This window comes from Myiozetetes cayanensis, unplaced genomic scaffold, assembly GCF_022539395.1.
Source record: "Myiozetetes cayanensis isolate MyiCay16 unplaced genomic scaffold, myiCay2020 scf2-11, whole genome shotgun sequence".
NCBI lineage: Eukaryota > Metazoa > Chordata > Aves > Passeriformes > Tyrannidae > Myiozetetes > Myiozetetes cayanensis.
The window spans coordinates 15,659,009-15,680,443 of NW_026087411.1; the positions used below are offsets into that span (position 1 = coordinate 15,659,009).

General features: G+C 42.7%; 2 protein-coding genes across 3 annotated transcripts in view; both read right to left on the reverse strand.

Annotated features, from left to right (window-relative positions):
• Positions 1 to 18,587, reverse strand: HHIPL2 (HHIP like 2). Its single transcript, XM_050316769.1, has 9 exons — positions 15,858 to 18,587; positions 10,137 to 10,789; positions 8,610 to 8,753; positions 7,935 to 8,266; positions 6,348 to 6,474; positions 5,865 to 6,010; positions 4,316 to 4,397; positions 1,429 to 1,511; positions 1 to 635 (listed from the first exon to the last, which is right to left on the reverse strand). The coding sequence occupies exons 1-9, from the start codon at positions 16,248 to 16,250 to the stop codon at positions 250 to 252; spliced, it is 2,346 nt and encodes a 781-aa protein (XP_050172726.1). The 5' UTR covers positions 16,251 to 18,587; the 3' UTR covers positions 1 to 249.
• Positions 10,651 to 21,435, reverse strand: part of TAF1A (TATA-box binding protein associated factor, RNA polymerase I subunit A) — a 21,970-nt gene continuing 11,185 nt past the window's right edge. Inside the window, exons 9-11 of one of the 2 annotated variants that reach the window (XM_050316765.1) lie at positions 21,148 to 21,308; positions 19,882 to 20,042; positions 10,651 to 10,789 (exon numbers count right to left, since the gene is read on the reverse strand). In XM_050316765.1, the coding sequence (XP_050172722.1) occupies positions 19,900 to 20,042; positions 21,148 to 21,308 (304 nt within the window). In that variant the 3' untranslated portion in view covers positions 10,651 to 10,789; positions 19,882 to 19,899. Of the gene's footprint in view, positions 10,790 to 18,714; positions 20,043 to 21,147; positions 21,309 to 21,435 lie in introns of those variants that run through there. The other variant, XM_050316764.1, reaches the window with a different exon arrangement.

Below are 21,435 nucleotides of genomic sequence, written 5' to 3' on the forward strand. Positions count from 1 at the left end.
TCATGCACAGATAAATCTTACCAGTGAATGTCCATCAGAGGCTCTCATAATCACTTATGTCAGAAAAGGACATCACAGGGGGATTTGCAAAGAAAGTTACTGTTAGGAGGCTGGTGCTCTTTAGGTTTAATAAAACATATAGAGAGACTTCTAGCACTGCCAGTAACAGAGGCACACCTGGGAGCACTGGCATAACAAGTCACGTCAAATTCTCTTTTATTTGGTCACACCATCTTACAAGTGACTTGCTTATTCTGATACACCACTGAGCTTCAAAAGCTGCTTCTTCCTCCTCTTCTCCAGTTTTCCCTTGGCTAGTGCTGCATTCTTTGGAAGAACCTTCTTGGGTCTGGCTAGGTGGGAGCTCTTCCTTCTAGGCAAAGGTGGTGCAGGTGTAGCTCTGGAGTTGTGTGTGATCTTTTCTCCCTGCCTTGGCTTGTGATGTTTAGCTTCAGCTTTGATTCTCTTTCTCTCTTTACCAGATGGAGCTGGTTGCACTGTTGATGCTTTTATTTTGGTGGATGAGGGTTTTTTTGCTTTCTTAGAAGAGACCGTTGGGATGGCTGCAGGAAGGGTAGAAGATTTTTTTGGAGGCTTGCCTGTTGAAGATTCATTAAGCAGCTCAAGGACAGTCTCTGAGGAAAGTAATAACATGGTTCAGCATCCCTGCTTTAAGGCAAAAGGCTAATTCAGAGATACAAATGATAGAAACCCTTAGTAGAGCTATAGTTAAGAAAAAAACCCTGACATTCTGAAAGAAGAAACGCGTAGTATAAGCCCCTCTTCTTCCATCAGAAGACCCTTGGTTTTCTTGGAAATAAAATGTTTAATTTTAGAAATTATGAATGTATATTTAAGGAAAGTTACTTCCAGGCAGAGTACGATGAAATTTTGCACCCTTTTTTGGCAGACTTAACAATACAAATTTTTCATATTACACTAATATCTGGAAATCCCAGATGAGATAACCTCAACTTGCTAAACACCCTTTCTACTCAAGATGGAAGTCCTGCCCTACTTGCATGAGACTTTAAGACAGAAGATGGCCAGGAGGAAGGTTGACTCCCCTAGAGGTACAGAGAAGGGATTCTTTGATTCAAGGAGCTTGTCACAGAGTCAGGCATAGGCGCTCAGAACTTCCCAGACCTAAGCCAATGCCTGAATCAAAGCCACCAGTGCCCTTGTGATGCCCATGTACACTGTTATTTGGCAGCACTTAGGAAACAAGAAATCAGAGACTGGGATTAAGAAAAAGCACGGCATCTAGTAGATGGCAGAAGCACATGTTAAATGTGATGGCCAAACTTCAAGATTGGTCCTGCTCAGTGCTTTAGTTTTTAAGACTGCTAAAGGTTCCAATCACATCCCAGAAAGATGTAATTTGCTACATGTTTTGCTTCTCAGTATAATCAAAGCCTGACAACTTACTTGCACGTGGAACAAATGGTATCTGCTTACTCTTTGTTTTCACTGGAACAGGCTTGTATTTACACTTCCCTGGTGGAGCTCTCCTTGGAAAACAGAAACCCATATGCAGATGTCAGAGATCGTTAGGGAACTTTATTCATTCTGTAGGCACATATCAATCCCCTGTTGTCATTTGCCTCTGGTGGAAAAGGCATGAAAGCACTTTAGGCACCTGGAGTGAAACACAGGTGGAATTCAAGATCCTAGCACAGGGCTGCAAGCCACAAAATCCCTGTCCCAAAAGCAGCTGGAAGGCTGCAGCTTCTCTTCTCTTCTCTTGCTCTTCTTGTCAAGTTTCTGTCATCAGACAGCCTGGACTGTCTTCATCCAGGATCAGCAGCTGGTTATGTTTGTTTGTGTGTGGGATGCTGGCCTGCCTGTGTGGACTTGCTGCCCACCACTGAATTCCAGGTCTTTCAATTTCAGAAATCAGTCACTTTGGGTTGTCCTCACCAATACTGGCTTTGTGCATCCCACCTTGAGGCGGGGGAGTCTCCCTCACAGCACACAGGGCTTGTCAGGGACAGTTCTCTGCCCTCCCTCACAGTGCAGCACAAGGATCTCTGCACACAGAGCAGAGTGTTCCCACACAGCCCCACAAACACTAGTGTGACCTTCAAAGGGTGCTGCAGTGAGAGGGGTGAGAATGGAAAGAAACAGGCAAAGAGTGAGGGAGGAACAACTGCAAAGAAAATATGTCGATGTTCTTCGCCTGCTGTTCCCTGACAATTTCCCACAGTACAAAAGCACAAAAAAAAAAACAAAAACAAAAACACAACAAACCCACATTTTCCCCAAGGTAAAGCTGTCACATATTAAATGACAGGAAGGGGTACAAAGAAGCACAACACACCTGTGCTTTCCCTTACCCACCAAGGGAACTGCTGTAGGACAAATAAGAACAGGTTCTTCCAATTTGGCATGCTTGACAGCATAGAACAAAGCAAAGCATAACCTAAGGCATCACATTTTCTTGTGATTAGCATTCTCCTTCAGACAGTGGTAAGAGCCAAGTGCTTCCTCCATACCACTTCAATTAAAAAAAAAAAAAAGTTATTAAAGCAGGGTTTTTGGCATTGCTTGCGGGGACTGGGGGGGGGAGGGGGGTGTTCCCCCCTCTCTCTCCTCTCTAAGTTTTTAATCACTTCCTAACTCATTTCCCCCCTGCTTATGACTGAAGGAATTTGATGCCAATCCCGGCACCACTCTGCTGTCTCCAAGAGTAATGCCAGAAAGACAAGCCGAAGTGGGGACAAATGGCACTGCTGTCATCAGTTTTCCTGGCATGTTGTTAGGGAAGTTTGAGTTGCCATAAGGTACATGGCAGTGGCCCTGGCAATGTTCTGAAAGCAGGTATTTTTGTGGCTTGCTGCCCTTGCCAGCGTGCTGGCTGATGTGTGGGCAGGAGGCAGGGAGTGCCTGGCTGGACAGGCTGGGACTGCTCCCATCAGGGCAGCCAGTTATCCCAGCGAGACAGTAACGGAAGAGTCCTGTAAACAGCATTAAAATGCAAAGGAGAAAGGAAAAATCTCCGCTCATGATGCAGTCAGGAGGAGGCCAGAGTGCAGCCCAGGAGCTGGAGGCGTTAGGACACTCTGCCCCAGGGCCAAGCACGCTCAGGCTCCAGAAGAGCACACCCTGGACAAGCCCGCAACACGCTTAAACAAACAGACGAGGGCAAAGCTGACAGAGCAGCATCCGGGCTAAGGTAAACGAGGTGAAGCAGAAAATACAAGAATAAATTCCAGAGAGCCAAGGGAATAAGTGCCTGGTCCTGCTCCAGAGGTGAGGGACACGAAGCTTCAAAAGCACGGGGTCTTCATGGCAAATAGGGAGTGACGTAGAGACTACAGAGCTTTTTTTCCTTTGGTGAAATAGAGCATGCACAAGCTCTTGATGTTTATGCAAGCTCACAAAACCAGATTTTTTTAGTCAAAAATATTGTATTTTGGTCAGCCACAGTTAAAATGCAGTTAAAAAACTTCCTGGCAAATGATAAGTGTTAAAGGCAGGAGTCTCCTCAAGCAGTTACAGCAAGTAAAAGACTCAGAAGTTCCTATTCCCATCACCTTGGTACAGAGCTTGAGTTTACCACCTAGCTTTGGATTTAACTTCATAAGAAAACATAACTTGGTATCTTCATTTTGTTAGTGTCTGAGGTCTCTGCAACAGCACGGACACATTTGTACTGCATCTACTTTACAGGGTGATTTGAAATCCATTTAATGCTTTTAAGCAAAATCCAAAATCTTGGGAGAGGAAAAAATCATGTAAGTGTGCTTACTATTGGAAAAACTGACTTTAGCAAGGATAACTGCTTAATGTGGAAAGACATTTTGCTTGGAAAAACTCAGATTCAGACTCCAGTTATTATTTAAAGACTGCATGAACCACCAGGTTTCACTCATCTTCGTGAAGAAAACTAAACTGTGGAGTGCAATTTATTTATTAATTAACTTATTTATTTATTTGTACTAAAGTGCATTGTAGATATTTGATGTAATGACCCTGAAGGACTGTTGTTTTTAAAACATCACTGTGCTATATTTCCGATATACAATCAAGGAGACACTCTTCTAATCCTTAACTCTCCCAGATCTTCCAAGGTATTTGAACTCTGTTTATTCCCTATGTCTGTGTGCACAGATATGAGGAGTGAGGAATAAATTCACTAAAACTGATTAAAGTTGCACCAGATGTACAGTGGGTGAACAAAAACCAAGGACTGAATGTGGATGTCAGTGAGATTATCTATCAGTAGTACTTAGTATTCTTTTACTGTGATAGCTGGAGAGCATATGGTGATTATAGAAGAATTTGGCCTGGAAAAACATCTTTAACTACAAACCTTGCAGGATCAATAAGCTTGTAGAGCGATCCTCGTGGCGCATAGGCACTGGGATAAGAGGTAGACATAAAATACAGCTCACCTAAATGGAAGTGAAAAAAGAAAACTGGTCTTAGATTCAAGTGCCCAAGCTGAATCCCAATTCTCCATTTTCCTCTTTTTCCTGGCTCTTCACTAATTCATGTGGTCAGAAAAGCAAACCCCTTCAGTTACCCCCTCAGTCATGCATTATGTCCAAGACTTTGGCCTCACCCTGCTCTGTGCAGGTGGGCTCCCACAGACTCCAAATGATCTCTTGACCACAGCAGGGTCCCACACAGAACCAGCAGCTCTCAATCAGGCAGAACGCCTGAGCAGGACCTTCATTACCTCGTGTCTGTGGCTCTGCAAAAGGTTAATTTCCTCTGTATAAATATGTATTTTTTAAAACATGTTTGTACCGAAGAAGCAGCCAGAAGCTACAAATAGAGGGGAAGACCACACAAGAAATGTTTAGCCATCTCATAGTCATACCAAAAAAAAAAAAAAAAAATCCAACAAGAGCTATATTGGCTAATCCGTGGAAGACAGAAGCTTCTTATTTCTGTATGGTACTTGTGGATGACACCACCATGTTGTTCTCTAAAAGAACCACCAGGAGAGGAGACATTTAACATCCACTCACTCCACATGTTGTTAGAGGAGTTAAAAATTGTATACATTATACAACAAAGCCTGCATCTTCATGCAGTTTTGGCAGAATATGCTAACCCAACCGTCTAGGATCTTTTCACTGCAAGCAAATCTCTTTTCTGCTGAATAGTGAAGCATCAGAGCTCGCTAAACCACACCTGTGTTCTCCAAAAACTCACAGCTGCATTTTGTATTACATAGCTGTGTCAGCAGACTGTAGAAAAGTGCACAAAATATGCATTGGTACTTCCACCGTGGTGAGAGATCTGGTCATTGTGACCTTAATAAGGTCATGACCTTAATAAGGTTATTGTGACCTTAATAACCTCATGTGCTGAGACCTTTGCACTACATTTTAAAATTAGTGTCTTTCCTCATCCCCAGATAAAGCCTTGGCCTATAATCTATAGTGTAAAGTGCTGATGTTTTGAATAAGACTGAGGAATTTATATTAAGGAAGCAGGGAAAATTCCAGATAAGCTGTAAGAACTCAAGGAAGAATGAGCTGTTACAATGAAAAAGTGAACTGCATTGATATAGTCTTTTGAGTTATGAAACAGCACGAAAAACAACAACAAAAGGACGAGGAAAGGTTGCAATGAGCAGGAGCTCAGACTCCTTAGACAACCTGCCATATTTCACATGAGGATCTGTCTCCTGAGCTCTCCATCAAGCCAATCTGCAATAGCCACACAGGGCAGGAGATCTCTCAGAACCACAGACCAACCCTCCCTGCCGTGCTGAGACAGCCACAAACCTGTTTGCAATGCCTACTCTGGAGTAACATGTGAGGAGCCACATAATTCTACACCTTCTCCCCACAATAGAGAACTGACAGTACAATTTCCAGTGGAGATGTGGCCAGCACAGTACCTACCTGCTTCATCCTCAGCAAATGAGATGATGAATTTGCTGTAAGAACTGATCATTCCAGGGAAAGCACAAGCTGTTGTGCTGCCAATGCAGATATCCTGCTTCTTCCACTTATTTGTCTTCTCATCTTCCTGTAAAGCCATAAGTCGACTAGATGAAAAATAAAACCCTGTGTTTTATGTTTCCATTATCAAAATTAGTTCCTGTCAAAATCATGCATTACACAGTGAGGACCCTGACTGTTGGCTGATTTTTGGAAAAATAGACCTGAACAAAAGCAAACGTATCCTAAGGATTCTAAATTGGAGTAGGTTTAGATTCCAACAAAAAAAGTTGTTATTATAGTCAAACAGAGCACTTAATCTAATACATGGACATCTGATGTTCTCATTTACTCCAGCTCAAAAGGTTTTGGGAGGCTCCGATACACTTATTTGCCCAGATGAGGGTACAGAATGGGAGCTGCAGAGAAAACAGTTAGTCTCACCCGTTCATGAAATCACCAAAAATGTAAAGGCCATTCAAGTTGGGCGATTCACATCCTCTGTAGACGTAACCTCCAGTGACTGACTTCCCCACACTGCGGCCATACACAAATATTGGCAGAATGTCACCTGTTAAACTCAGAGAAATAAAAAGTCAGAAAATTTACTTCCAGAGAGCATCAAAAAAGCAATTGCTCAATGATTCGGGCAGGTACAATTGAAAGAAGGAACAATACAGTTCAACAAAGCACACAGTGAAATTTCAGTAGGAACTCAGTAATTTACTCTGGGACAGAACAGCCCAGCCCAGAGGCTTTAAGGAGCTCTTTGTGTACTTGCTTATCAAGTCTTAGTTGTGATGAGCTTCCATAACACATAGAGCCAGATTCTTTGCATCAAGCAAGCAATGCAGAAAGGTATCAGCCTGCAGGAAGTGTTGTCTTACAGGTTTGTGATTGCACCAATCAGTTCAGCAGGGATCATCTTTAGCAATGTTGGTATTTTAAGAGAAGGGAATAAGATCAAGCACTTGCAATTTAACTCAACATCTTTGTAGGTTCACTGACATTCTCAGCACAGAACATGAATAAGTGTGCTACCTCTGTTCTATGTCATGAGACTTTAATAAAATAAAGACTCTGTCTCTGGCAATGCTAAAATTTAATTCAGCCCTTTCTTGTGTTGAATTATCAGATCCCACAAAATTTTAGTCCTGTCCTCACTTTTTTCCCTGGGATCAAGTAGCTTGTCTTTAACAATGAGGATAAAGATCACAAATGCAATTCATTAAAAACCAGAGATTAACCAGAAAAATCCAAGTCAGTTTTGTTTTCAGTGGAGGATTGGGCCTTTAAGACAGCAACCAAACAAAAAACTTGAGAGCTATGTGAGTACTGGCACAGCAGAGGAGAAATGCAGAATGCACTTGCACTGCACTTGTGCAGTAATGCACACTCTGCACTTGCCTGCTCATGAAAATGTTTCAGAAACACCTATATGAGCTTGAAACCAAGTGTCTTCAGATCTCAGCTTAAGGAACATTATAATAATATTCAGTTCTTCTACCATACTTTGCAAAGACCTTTACAAAGATCACCAATTTCTACTCTTTTTTTAAGGCAGGAATTGAATTTGTCCATCACACCCACAGTCAGACCCAGAGAACAGCTTTTGGGCATTCTACTGCAGCACCCTGCTTGCTAGGACACACTGCCTCTGCCACAGGAGTTGTTTTAGGGTCTCAGCCTCAGCCTGGTCCACTTTCCTTAGCCACAGTCGTGGCTCAGAGCTTCTGAAGAAAACCCCTTTTCTACTTAAACCAAATCCATTGCTTTCCTGACTTCGCTGGGAAAATGCTGTCTACAAAATGCACTTGTCAGGTGCAGTGCGTGGCAGGGAATTCCTGGAATAAGCAGAGCATGATTTCATACCAACACTGCAGGGGCTGGGGAGAAGGGATTTCTGCTCTTAAGAAAACAATCTCCATTTAACACACAACACGGGATTATTCAGCTTCACTGGAAAAACAGTGCTAGAGCCCACTAAATATACACTTATAATAATCTCCTGCAAGGAAACTTCTTGCTTACCCAAAGAGGAATTGTGGCAAAGCTTTGTGTCGTAGCATTCCAATCCCTCCTTTGCTCTCCAGCCGTAGTTCCCTCCTTTAACAATGAGGTCAATTTCTTCAAACCGGTTCTGCCCGACATCCCCACAGAATATCCTCCCTCTTCCCTTTTTTGTGACAGGGTCTCCTCTGTCAACTGCACAGCGCCACATGTTCCTGACCCCGTACGCATAAACCTCGGGGCGGGCCTTGGGATCGGACACAAACGGGTTATCAGGAGGGATGCGGTAAGGCTTTCCATCGGGACTTTTTCCATCCACATCAATCCTCAAAACTTTCCCCAACAAAGTACTCCTAAGGAGAACGACAGAAAAAGAAACCCCAGCATGAGAGCCAACTGAAAACACAAAAATTCTCTTTCTCTTCCTCCTTTACAAAGGAAAGTTATCTGTCCAAAATAAATTAACCAATGTTTGGTATGTCTTGCAACCTTCTCAAATCAGAAGACTCTCTCTTCTCTAAACAACTTGGCTTTCAAAATGCAAAATTTTTATTTTTGAAATACTGCCTTGGACAGACTTGCAGGTGCACAAGCACTTTCAGGAAGTACTCTTACTTTATTCTTCCACACTGTCTCACTTCCAAAGCTTGTAACTTAGTGAGCAAGCTCAAAGCTTTCACCTCCCTTTCTACTTACTTGTTCTGGGCATTCCCAAATTTTCCAAAAGGGTCTCCAGCTTTCCCTCCATCCCCTATGAATAGATACATATAGCCATCCACACCAAAGAGCAGCTGCCCGCCGTTATGATTTGCAGCTGGTTCCTCAAGCTCCAAAAGATTCCTTAAAAAAAAAAAAAAATTAAAAAAAGACAAATAAGTCCAGATGTAGGTACTGGGAAGGACTGAACATTTGGGAGGCTGCAGAAATACTACATCACCACTCCTACAGAAGAAAGCAGGATGTCCCTGTAAGCTGTACAGATGTGCCAGGTTTGTCAAACACATTGCTGGGTGGCATCTGATTTCCTGGGAGCCTGCAGCATCATATTCCTGCCATACAGCAGAGCTCCTTTCAGTGTGGCATCCCTCCTGCAAACACTTCTCCCGTGACCCAAGCAGCGCTCCTGCTTTGGCCTGCACTGCATTAGCACCTCCTGTGCTATGGAGCTCCCCCACCACCATGGGCACAGCAGTACCACAGCTCTTCTGAAAACACAACTGCAAATACAGAATGTCTTCCTCTGCAGGGAATACTTTGGTTGTGGCAGGTGCATCCTGCTTTCTCATATGAGAAGCAATTGGTGAATTTGAGGGCTTTAGAAGCATGATAAGGTGATTGTGAAATTCTAGAGAAAAGAAGACTTTTATTAACAAATTCCCCTCCATAACTGAGAATTAGCTCTTTTCTTAGCAGGAAACAGGGTAGGTGCACACAACGGCAGATAAGAAGAGTGTATAGTACTGTAGCAAAGCATCCCTCTTCTCCTACACTACAAAACACTTAGGGCAGATATAAATTCCATAAGAGGCTTAAGGCTGTTACTTCTCTTCAGAAGACAAGAGTACAAGATGGAGAGAGAAGATGACCTGGAAGTCTAGATCCTGGGACCTCTTTACAATTCAGTTTTGGTTTACTGTGTGACCTTGAGCCAGCTTGTCTCTGATAGTTTCATAGTAGGCCAGTCACACATCTGAACCAGGGTGACTGAGAATTTGCAGATTCTGCAAGTGGAAAGAATCATTTTGGTTGGAATGGACCTTGAAAATCATCTAGTTCCAACCCCTTTGCTCTGGGCAGGGACACCTTCCACTAGACCAGGTTGCTCAGAGGTCCACCCAGTCTGGCCTTGAACACTTCTGGGGATGGGACACCCAGGACTCCTCTGGGCAACCTGTGCCAGTGCCTCACCACCCTCACAGTAAAGAATTTCTTCCTAATATCTAATTTAAACCTACTCTCAGTTTGAAGCCATTCCCCCTTGTCCTGTGCTCTTGTGAACAGTCTCTCTCCAGCTTTCTTGTGGGCTCCCTTAGGTACCGGAAGGCTGCAATTAGAGCCCAAGAGCTTTCTCTTCTCCAATATCAACAATACCCAATTCTATGAGCCTTTCCTCACAGGAGAGGTGCTCTATCCCTCTAATCATCTTGGTAGCCCTCCTCTGGTCTCACTCCAACAGGTCCATGTCCTTCCTGTGCTGGGGAACCCATTCAACTCGAACTTTACCTTTCAGAGCGTGGATCGGCTTTGTTGGCATCAGACGCCGAAACCTTCAATTCACTGATCCTGATCTTTTCCACCCGGTTCTTATCCATGTATGAGTAATAGATGTAAAACTTCCCATTGTACTTGTACCTGGGGTGGAAAGCCATCCCCAGAAAGCCCCTCTCATCCCCTAGCCACGGTGTGGCCAGGACTACAGTTCTAATATCCAGAAAGGGCTCCTCCAGCCGGCTGCCATCGGGCAGGTAGACCCAGACGACGCCCACCTGCTCGGCCACGAACAGGCGGTGGGAGCGGTCGCTGGGATGCACCATGAGCACCGGGTTCCGCAGGCCGTTGGCAACCTCGCTCAGGCAGAGCTGGATACAGCCTCGCTGGTCCTCCACCACAGAGCCCAGGTTGTGGCTGAGGGCCGTGTTCCTCAGCACGCTGGGGAAGCAGTAGTCCTCGTCCTGCAGGCGGAGGAGGTCGCAAAAGCACGTTCTGTTTGTCTCGCAGCATTCCTGGATGTGCTTGTCGCGCGTCAGCAGGCGGATGGCAGAGCGGCAGTTGAAATGAAACTCGGAGCAGTAGTCAAAGCAGAGCCCTGGGAGGCTTCTTAGAGGTGTCCGAGGGTTTTCTGCGTCATAGAGATGTGCAGCATATGGAGAACATTCCTAGAAAGTAAAAAAAACTAAGTACGTGACTGTGTACACACTTCTGGGAGTAGCCAAGACGTCTTCATGAAAGCAAACTGGTTAATAAAATGAAAATTAGTACTTCAGAGAACATAAAGAGTCACCTTTGATGTGGTGTAGTAGAAAGTCACTCAGGATATGGCCAAAATGGATTCAGAGATCAGTGGTAGTATCCTTCATCAAAGCACAATCAGCTGCACCTAAATTCTTCCCAATAGAAGTACTACTGTGGAGGATGTGGATTCTCCACTCACTAAGATGGGACTGAACAGTCTTGCAGAGAGGTAATCAGAGGAGGGTAACAGCTTAGCAGAGGTCTGGAAACATCACAAGTGACATGGATAAATCACTTGTGATATTTACACTTCCTCCCAGAAGAAAAATGAGGGAGCATCAACTAAAGGTAATAGGAGACAGATTAAAAAAAGAAGGGGAAACTCTGACAGATGTACGTCAATGTACATCTGTTAAAGACATACATCAATTAAATATACAGGCTAAATTAATCTTTGGTCTGATGCTGTACAACTCCAGTCATGTTCCTGCATGCACAGTGTTACCAAAGCAGATGTAGTTGAGATTTAAAACTGATTCAGGTACGTAAATATCATCTTACGCAATTCATGTAGATATCATTGACTCTGTATGTGATCATCAGGAAAAAAAACACTGTAAGCAACATTTTCAAGTCTTATGCATTTAAATGATGTTCCTTCAAAGATTATTAAGTTTTATCTGTGCAAAATTTAGGTTAAATTCTGAAAATCAGGCATTGCGTTTGAATTTGTACCTAAATTTTATCTCCTCATCTTGTAGAAATTTCGGGCCAGAACTTCCATAAAACATTTCTATTAAAACCCCACCTCTATTTTAATCAGCACAAAGTTGCAGAAGTTGAAACAGAAGAGACTAAACTCTGCAGAAATATTATTTTATTGGTTTCAATGCCAGTGGTTCAAAACAATCTATCCAGGCCTTTTATTGGGCACATACGTAGGAAGGTGAGTACATGGGAAGTCGACGAATGACGAACCACTACATCAGCAATTTTTCTGCCTCATTAAACAAGTTCACTTCTTTAAACAAAATTCATTTAAAAAATCTGGGCAGCTATACAAGCACTGGCTTTTTTTTTTTTTTTTTTTGCCTTTTTTTTTTGTGCAAGAAGCAGCCTTTCCAGGGTATTTAATGTGAAGACTACAGTCTCTGATTCCAAACTTCACACAGCATGCTGTTTCCTTTGCTCACAGGAGTACCCGGGGGCTTTTGGCCATAATAAGAACAGATATGATTTGTAAGTAGCAGAGTTCAGTTCTTGGATGGTATAGTAAGTTTCTCACTTTTCATTGCTGCCATTTGGCTCTTAAGCTGCATAGAATGAGCTTGTTTCTGTTGCCCCTGCATCACATCTGTAAGGAACTTCTCCCTCTTCCCAAATCCTTGTCTTTCTGTTCTCACCTTCTTGAAGGAGAGCAGCTTTGGTGCAGGCATTTAACAACACTTGGCTGGCACCCTCCTGCCCTGATGTTTGTGGAGTCCATCAGCCATTGCTCACCCTCTCTGCTTTCACCACTACACACTCCTGTGTGCACCCCCAAATAGGCTGAGGTTTTAGTTATATTTAGTTATATCATATTTATATCAGCACCATATTTTCATAAAATATGTCAGTTATATCATATTTATATCAGCACCAAATTTTCATAAAATATGGTGCTGATTTCAAGTGACTAGGAGGCAAGGAGAGCCTGATAAGGTGTCCCCAAGGAAAGGTGTGGGAGAATAGACAGAGACTAACCTGCTTTCTAGTCCTGGGAATCTCCCTCATTCCCACTAGCATGTGGCTGCAGCTGGCTCACTGTTCCGTTGTGCAGAAATCATTGGAAAACTGAAGCTCCTCTCAGTTCTGTTCTGAAGTAATTACTTTGTTAACACCTTTGAAAACATTTTTAATTTCTCTCAAATAAGTGGGAACAGAGTCCAGCTCCCAGCCCAGCAACCTGAGAACATTAAAAAAACCTGAATGCCTCTGAAACAAGGCATATTCTCATCACCTTTGAGCTTCCTCAACTCTCTTCTGCCAACAGGCTACAGCATAAAAGTCTCCTGCAGTTCTTCCTCCCAAATAAGTGTAGCCCCTGAGCAGCTGCCATGCTTTCCCAGCCATTGGGCTTCCCCCACAGTGTTTGCCTGGCAAAACAATGCCTGCAGCACTGTAGACTCAGCAAGACACATGAGATGAGGGCTGTTCCTCAGGATCTACGTAAACTCCCAGGATCAGGTGGCCTTGCAGTCAACGTTGGTTGTCTGCTTTCATTTCACTCAAGCATGCAGGAAAGCTTATCTCACTACTTTATAAAACCAAAAAAACTCCTAAGATCACGTTGATGCTTCTCTGCTGTTTTGTAATGGCTTCTCTGAAGAGTATGCATTCAGAAATCAAGTCTGGCCTCTGATTAAAACTGTTTTAGAAAGTATGTTGCTTTCCCTGCATCAGCTCCCATCACATGCTAATATGACAGTTTTCAATCATCTTGAACAAGGCTTAATTGGCTTTTTTAGTTTTTTTAAGCCTCTCCTGTAGCAGTTTTCTGAACAGAGGAGCATCCCCCCAGCCATCAGCCAAACAGCTGTTCTAGCACACATAGCAAGGTTTGCATCCAGGGAAATTTTCTAGCCATGCAACTTACACAGCACCTCCTTAAGAACATTACAGGCAGCTTTCAGAGTTCCATATTCAGTTTTTAAGCTAAATCCTAGAACACCTCAGCTGGTGGTCAGACTCTAAACCTCCAAGTTCTTAAAACAAGTGTAGCTAACTAAAATAGACCCAGATCTTGCCAGACACAAACTGAAACAGCTCTAGCAGTAGAGCCAAGTTGCTTTAGATGCCTCTCCTAGCCTGTTAGTTTTTAAGAGAAATGAATCTGGTTTAGAGTGACAGCAGGAAATCCATGATCCAGAACACATCCCTGTCTAATCATCTATCTTTGAAGAAACACACAGCCCCACAGCCAAGGTAAAGTGCGCTCCATGGCATCCTTCCTGGACTCTGTGGGACCAACGGGACTACTGCTGTTGCCAAAACCAGCTTCCTCTGCGCAATGCTCAGCACTCCCCTCATTGCCAGGAAGTTTGTCTGGTTTTTACTGTCTGCTGGGTTTGGCACTGAAGGCACATCTAACTGAACGAGGTGCTTTGTTACAACACACAGCTACTACTCTGATCTTCCCCAAAAATGTGACATAATGCTGCCTTTGCTAAATTAGAGTGACTACTATTCAGGTTTATCAGTCAGCACCTACACCATTTTCCTGCAATGTTTTGTTCAAAAGGCAAAAGCTAACAATATTAGTTTGTCTACCACTGCTTCTGAGACTAATCTTTGTGTCCTAAGTTCCATATGGAAAATATCAATAAAAGCACTTCTTACCAAGAGCAGCGGTTTATCTGAAGTCCTGCCATACACTGCAGAAATAAGCACTTGTCACAATGACATGCTGATCACATAAATGCATCTGTATTTTCATATTTAATGTGGCAGTAAGCACACCTGAACATTTCACAAGTAGCGACTACAAACTGTCAGGATACTGTGAAGGTGGTAGAATGGAGATGTTATCATTTCACATCCCTCCTACATGAGATCAGCAACAATTTCCAGCAAAGTGACTTCCTAAAGCAAAACCATTTGGTATTTCTTCTCTCTTTCACTAATTCAACAGCCAAATAATATTTGCTAGAGAACCCAACATCATTTCCATGGTTGTCACCAACTTGACCAGGAAGAGCAACACATAACACAATCACAAGCTCCTCCTCGAAAATTTAACAGCAATCTTACTCTAAAAGATAGAAAAAAAGAGTAATAGCTTATAACTTTAAAAATCTTTAAGTAAATAAGGGTGTGGAGTTTGGGGGTTTTTTTGGTTTTGGTTTTGTTTGTTTACAAAATACACTTAGAACAAAATTACGTTATGCCCTGCAGAATGAGCAATCAAAGAAGCAATAGTAAAATTTTATAGTGTTCTTTTTCTACCTGAAACATGAAAAAAATCTTCATAACATCAACACCGGTGGTTCTGCTGGGACCTGTAACACATCTTTTTCTGATTTACCAACTTTAAAATGACAAACTGATGCTACATTTTTCAGCCCTGGTGCTGAAAGGATGTGTCCCTTACCCCAAGGAGATGCCACAATCTTGCCAGCACCCAAAAAGGGTGGAAACGTTTTGGTACTCAGATAATATTTTAGAGCTAAGGAAATATTAGCTACAAGAGTTTTACACATTCTTAGAAAGATTAAGTGTGTCTTTTGGCTGCTCTGAATTTTAGCATGCAGTGAGTGAGTCCAGCGTTGTGTGACTACCAGTTGTTGAAAAGGCAGGTGGGTTCTGCCCTCTAATTACGGGGATGCAGAGGAGCTCAGCCAGAACAGTGCCTGTTTCCATGAGCCAGGTGGGCAGTGTGGAGACAGCACTGATGAAAACGCTGTGACTGCAGCCTCGGGACCTCGCAGCAGCTGTTTGAAACCACTGCCTACAGAATTTTGTTCTGCTTTAACAACCACACCCCTTGGAGCTTGCTCAGCAGGAACACAATCAAAACACATCCTTCACGCAGTGCAGAGATCCAAAACACCTCGCCCACAATTCCCGTATCATTTGATTGCATTGAATTTGTAATCCAGCACCTGGTAGCTGCAAGCAGATGATAAATATTGATCTGTAATTCTCTCCTTCATCATGAAAAAAATCAACTGAGCAGCAGGATTCCCATCATCATCTGCACTGGGCAATGCTTTCACAAACCGTTATTGCTAGCAAATGTCCCTATATTTTGCCAGATTCCAGAGTGATGCACCTTACACAAAGCACTTTGCAAAATGCACGCTGAGGATTAGGTGCCATTACCCTGTCAGCCCACCTTTTCCCTGCTGCCACACCTCCCTTCACAGCAACACGACCAGCCATAAGGAGCTCTACCACAACTGACCCCCAAACCAGCCCAAAGCACAGAATACACATATCATTTTTCTGCCCTACCTGACACAGGATATCTTTGATATATGTTCCACACAGCTTATGCCCCCGGGGATCAACGTTATCCATGATGTCCCAGTATTTTGCTGCAATGCTGTTGTCTCTCTCCTGGTCACAGCAGCCAAAATTTTCATAGGCAGAGCAGAACTCCAAGTGAAAAGGGGGCTGGAAAGGTGGCCCATAATCTAGACACTGAGGATGTCCCAGCACACTGCCTATCAGGCACAACAAGAAGAGGCAAAGACAGACATCTGGGCAAGAAAAGGAAACTCCAGAGCTGCTGCTGCTCCTTCCAGCCTGTGGCCAAATATTCACTTCCTTCAGTGTAGGTGTCTTGAGGTCAGATGTATAGAAATCCTGGACTTCTTCACAGTATACTTCATTCAAATTCTCCATTTTATTAATTGCCAGCCACAGAGGAGGCACTGAGGTTTGCTTACATTCTCTCTGCCTTTTTCCCTCTGAAGTTTACTACTTGGCAGGAGAGAAACCCTCAGGGCTGCCTCTTTGGTGATTCCCACGTCACATAGCTGAACCCTCCCCTCTGGGCATTTCTGGGCACTCACAAATCTAATCCCTGCATTTTATTTTAAATTGGCGAAGAAATCCTTCACCCAGAAATACGGATAATAAAAATACAAGATATGGTACGTATACACAGGACTTGATAATCTCTCTCCCTTTACAAGACACAAGTGAACAATTTTCAATTGCTAACTACCATTTTGTTCAGCTTTTAAAATGCACCAAACTTGGGTCTGGTTTCATAAAGGCTGAAGAGGGGTCATAAAATACAACCAAGTTAAGGCAGCAGCAGTTAACCATAGGAACAAGTAATTTCAGGACTGAAAGTTTTAAAGGAATATTGATGTTACCCACAAATCCGGGTATATACTCAGGGTTAAAATGAGAAGAAATTCAGAAACTGAAGGAGAAAAAAATTATTTAAGGCATCAGCACAACCTGAAGTCAACTGTGATATTCTGTGGTAACGCTGTGCTTCAGCTAATGAATTTTTGAGGGTTTGATCCCAGTGGACATTAAATGGATTTAAAGCTGCAGGAGACTTTTGCCCACTTTCCCCTCTGGTGAAGAATGCATGAGCAAGCCCTTCCCATCAGCTGTGCACGCAGGTGTACCCTGTTTGTACACACTGTACTCAGCCTGTGCTTGACACTTCCCTAACTTTGCTCATCCATAAGCAGAAGAAGGTAACTTTGATCATAGCCAAGTGGAAAGGGAAGCTGCAGGGAGAATCTCACATATAGGGACACCGCCACTCATTCAAAACTTCCTTGTCTCCCCACACATCACCATTCACTAGCTCATGGAGAAGTCAATGCTCCCAGTCCTGGCTTCTCAATACAACCACCAGTGTAATGAGACACCTGAGAATACTCTGGACTATGGACTTACTCTGAGTCTTTACTGGGAAATGGTTATTTTAAATTTCTGGGGGTTTAACCTTCACCTACTCTGCTGTGGCACCTTGACTGTCCAGCAGCCTCACAGTAATCCTGTCTCTGCTTAGACTTCAATGAACTGGAAATGTGCCAATCAAAAGATTTCAGCACTGTCAGGAGATAAATCTTTTTTTTTTAATCCAACTATTTATATCTCCCGGGCAGGTGGGGCTCGTTAGCCCTTAAAGGCAACCCACCTACGTCCTGAGGACCTCGCTGCCACCGTCCAAGCTCGCTTGGCCCCGGCAGATGAACCTTAGGATTAAAGGGTGGGCTCAGTTCCGCGCACACTGTGTCTCACCTAAAAAATCCAATGCGCAGGCTGGAAGGTGTAAAGACCTTCCCCGGATCTTCGCTCGCGAAGACTGGCCATTATTATTTATATCTGCTGAAGTATCAGCTTATCTCAGTTATTGCTCTCAAACATTGCAGACAATCACTGAAATTAAGGCATTACTTTGGTGTTCAGAATGAGACAGCTGCTCAGAACACAGAGAACCTGCTTGGGAGACGAAAGGCAGTCAGAATACACACAAATCAACATGCTTTAAAAAACAGCTGACATTTCATTACCTTGCTTGTCTTAAACTTTAGTGAAGACATTCTTAAAACAGGAAAACGCAAGCAGGAGCATCAAAACAATGGATGGAACAACAGGGAAGGTAGAAGAGGTAGATCTGATGTGTAATTTTGTGTTATCATTATGTTAGGTTTTAATATCAAAAATACCAGAGCAAGAGGTGGAATAACAGAGGGACAACAGATACCGGGTCTGTGCAGAAAATGTGGATTCCCTGAAAAAGTTCCTTGACTCAGCACAAAGGAGAACAGCAAAGAAAAGATGGGATATTTCTTTCATGGAAAGAAAAAAAAAATCCTCACAGAAGCTTTGCACACAGGATGGGGAGGGCAATTGATAGGAAAATCAAACCTAGAGCACAGAATTCAGAGCCAAAGCAGATCATTCCAATCCCCTAGGATTTACCACCTCAGGACCATCACAAGAGAGTCAGCAGCCCATCAAAGGCCTGTCTTTGCAAGTCCAGAGGAGCAGAGGAGCACAGTGGTAGGCAGGAAGCCAAATTAAGGACTCCAGGGAAGGGACACTCTGCCTGGTTGCCTCCATGGGCTCTCCCAGGACAGCCCCACTGCCCAGGCATGAAACCCATCAAGATGAGTCCCTGGGAGCAACCATCTGGACCACCTCTCTCAGCTAAGGGGGGAGTTGCTTCCCAGGGGTGTGGGACACCTTATGAGATGTTGGGAAAGAAGAACATTTTGAAACTTCACAATCTAAAACAGTCAAAACCCAGCTGAGGATCTCCAACAAAAACCCTGACTATTACAAAGCAAGGCAACAGCAGTGCTTGGGAGTCAGAACTAAATGAGCACACAGGTTGGGAATGATGAGTAATTGCCTTTTTTTAATAAAACATACAGTTACAGCAAGTAGCTCTCAAGGCTAGACACATTGTCTTAAGGCACTTCTCACACGATCCAAATTAATCCAGGCCAAAATTCCAGATAAACACTGAGTTTTTAAAAGCCCAGGTGTACTTATTCATGAACTACTCTGCTACTCAAAGACATCTTTGTTTCATTCCCAGAGGTGGGTTCAAGCAGTTCATCCTCCAGAATTCTACATATCTCTCATTAAAACAGAAGTAGTACTTGGAAAGCATTTTGTTGTTGTTTTCACGCAAGCTGGAATGCTAGTTTGTGACAACACATTAAGGTGTGCTTTCTAAGCACAGCAACACTGCATATTTCAACTCATAGGAAAGACTGCAAAAAAAAAAATTCTAGAAGGTCTCTTCCACCAAGTAGAGTTTTCAGTATTTCTGTGGGTCTGCTCTTTCAAAGCAGTGCAACACCGTGGCCACGCAGCTACAGCAACCTTTCACTCCCTCCTACCAGCAATGTGAAAACAATCCCTGAGCTGGACACAGAGCCCCCAAATATGACATGTGGAAAAACTGCCTTTAGACATGCTGAACTGCCTCATCTGTTTGAACAAGCTGCAGTAGATCTTCACAATCAATAATTCTTATCAATACACAATGCTAGAAAAAGTGACTGATGCCTCTCCATTTTTCCCCGTTTCAATAAATGATCAGTTATAAGCAGAAACGTGGTTACAGGTTCAAAACACATTTTGACAGTGTGTCAAGTACTGTTCTTGGGTTAAGACATGTAACCTGTTATGAATGCCACTGCTAGTCCTGGATGGAGTTTGAACTACTTTCCACCACCTCTTGAGGAGGCTCAACCTTGCAATACTAGTGAAATAGAGATTACAAACCATAGTGACTAAGTCATTTTCAAGCTGTATTTGAAATCAATGCTGTTTGCATTTCATGCAGAAATATGGGACTAACATTAAACACATTCTTCAACCTCATCCCTTGATTTATATTCATTTTATTATAAAACAAATACAAACCAAAGAGTTTTTACAGAAGTATATTAAAAAGTCTAGTACTGAGTCGACAGGGTCTGCCCAGAAGTTTTACAGTAGCACCAACCCAGAAGTCAGTTTTACAGAGAGGAAAAAGTACAAGAACCTTAAGGATGCCTTCTAATCAAGGTTGTAGAGAGGAATCAGAAAGCCCAGATATTCTCAGGTAGACAGGATTGTGCCTATTCACAAATTTCTTCAGCATCCGGAACCTTTTCACCTGAGCTTTGCAGCCTTGGTGTGATACATATTTAAAATACTTGCAATCTGAGGGAAAAAACAAACAAACTGTAAGTTATACCATGATACAAGCAAATACAAAATGCTTTCATTGTTTAAATAACATCTAAGCAAACATCTAAGAAACTTTTCAGTACTTGAAGGTATTAAAATCCAAGACATGCACATTAGAGACATAACTGTAGCAATAAATAATCTATCCTCACTTAAACCAAAAAACATTACATGTATACAAATTATGCTGTCTTGCAAAACATTTTTTTCTCTATTAAATTTTTGCTCTGCAAATAGATCACAAAGCAAAATTTCAAGGGTGTAAAGCAGCACTGATATAATACATTAACTTATTAGGCTCACATTGACACCAATAAGCACTAAAACTTCATTCAACAAAATCAGAACTGGAACAGCTTTTTTAGCCAGCTGGAAATAAAAGCTGCAAGACATTTGATAACATACTACTGAAAGCAAAAAAAACCAAACCCAAAAAACCCCAACTTTCAATTTGAGAAATTGTTTTATTAAGTCCAGAAGGCAAAGTTATAGAAAAGCTGACAACAAACAAGTTGACAATCAGAAGTCCAAACCAGTGTACGAGCCATGGTCTCCATGCCATATTCCCCTTCTCAATTTAGCAGCTGATTCTTGGCCTGATCCTCCACTTGGTTTTGGCAACATTCCAAACAGTGCTACTGAAGAGGTAAAAGTCTTCCTCTTCTTACCAAACTGCTGATGGTTTTCACTCAAGACCCTCCGTCCTCCTCTTTCCTGCACTACAACACCCCCATGGTCCTTAATGTCTCACAACATTCCCTCAGGAGTATGTTGTGCATTTGTGAAATTGTGGTTTGAGGGTAGAACAAGATAAACAGTATTGTGTCTGCTCAACAGGGCCAGATAAAACAGAATTGTAAACCAGGATAAGACAAGTTATGCAAAATATGCCTCATTGTTAAATATCAAACCAATTTAAACATCTGTCATGTTTAGCTCCAAAGACAAGGATATTTCCTAGAAGGAAGAAATTGCATTTCTTCCAAGGAGCAGAACAGCTGCACCCCATCTTACTAGGGCTAGAACTAGACAGTATTTCTGTTCTGTGTAGTGAAAAGGAAAAATCATGTAGTATTACCCTTTCCCAGTAAAATTCCAGCCACCAGAGCTTTTTCATATGAAAGGCTTTTATTTTCCTGCCAGTTCCTTTTTGCCAAGTACCGGCTAAAATGGAAGGCTGGCCACCAGTCCTTCCTGGAGCTCCACTCTTGCTTGATCCAGTCAAGATGCTTCTCAGCGCTGGAAAAAGTTTAAACAAGTTACAGAAAAGCTTAAATTGTGATTAAAAGGTTATGAGGAGACAATGACACTTATAACCAGCTTGCTACAAGTCTCCTAAATTCCTAACACAGACACACCAACTTTA

What these genes read in the sequence shown, in the direction of transcription:
- HHIPL2 (XM_050316769.1), bottom strand. Translation starts at nt 16,250, where the DNA reads ATGGAGAATTTGAATGAAGTATACTGTGAAGAAGTCCAGGATTTCTAT. An exon ending in TTTGGGAATGCCCAGAACAA is followed by an intron (nt 8,267 to 8,609) that starts GTAAGTAGAAAG and finishes CGTTCTCCTTAG; the next exon opens with GAGTACTTTGTTGGGGAAAG. An exon ending in AAGCTTATTGATCCTGCAAG is followed by an intron (nt 1,512 to 4,315) that starts GTTTGTAGTTAA and finishes CTGTTTTCCAAG; the next exon opens with GAGAGCTCCACCAGGGAAGT.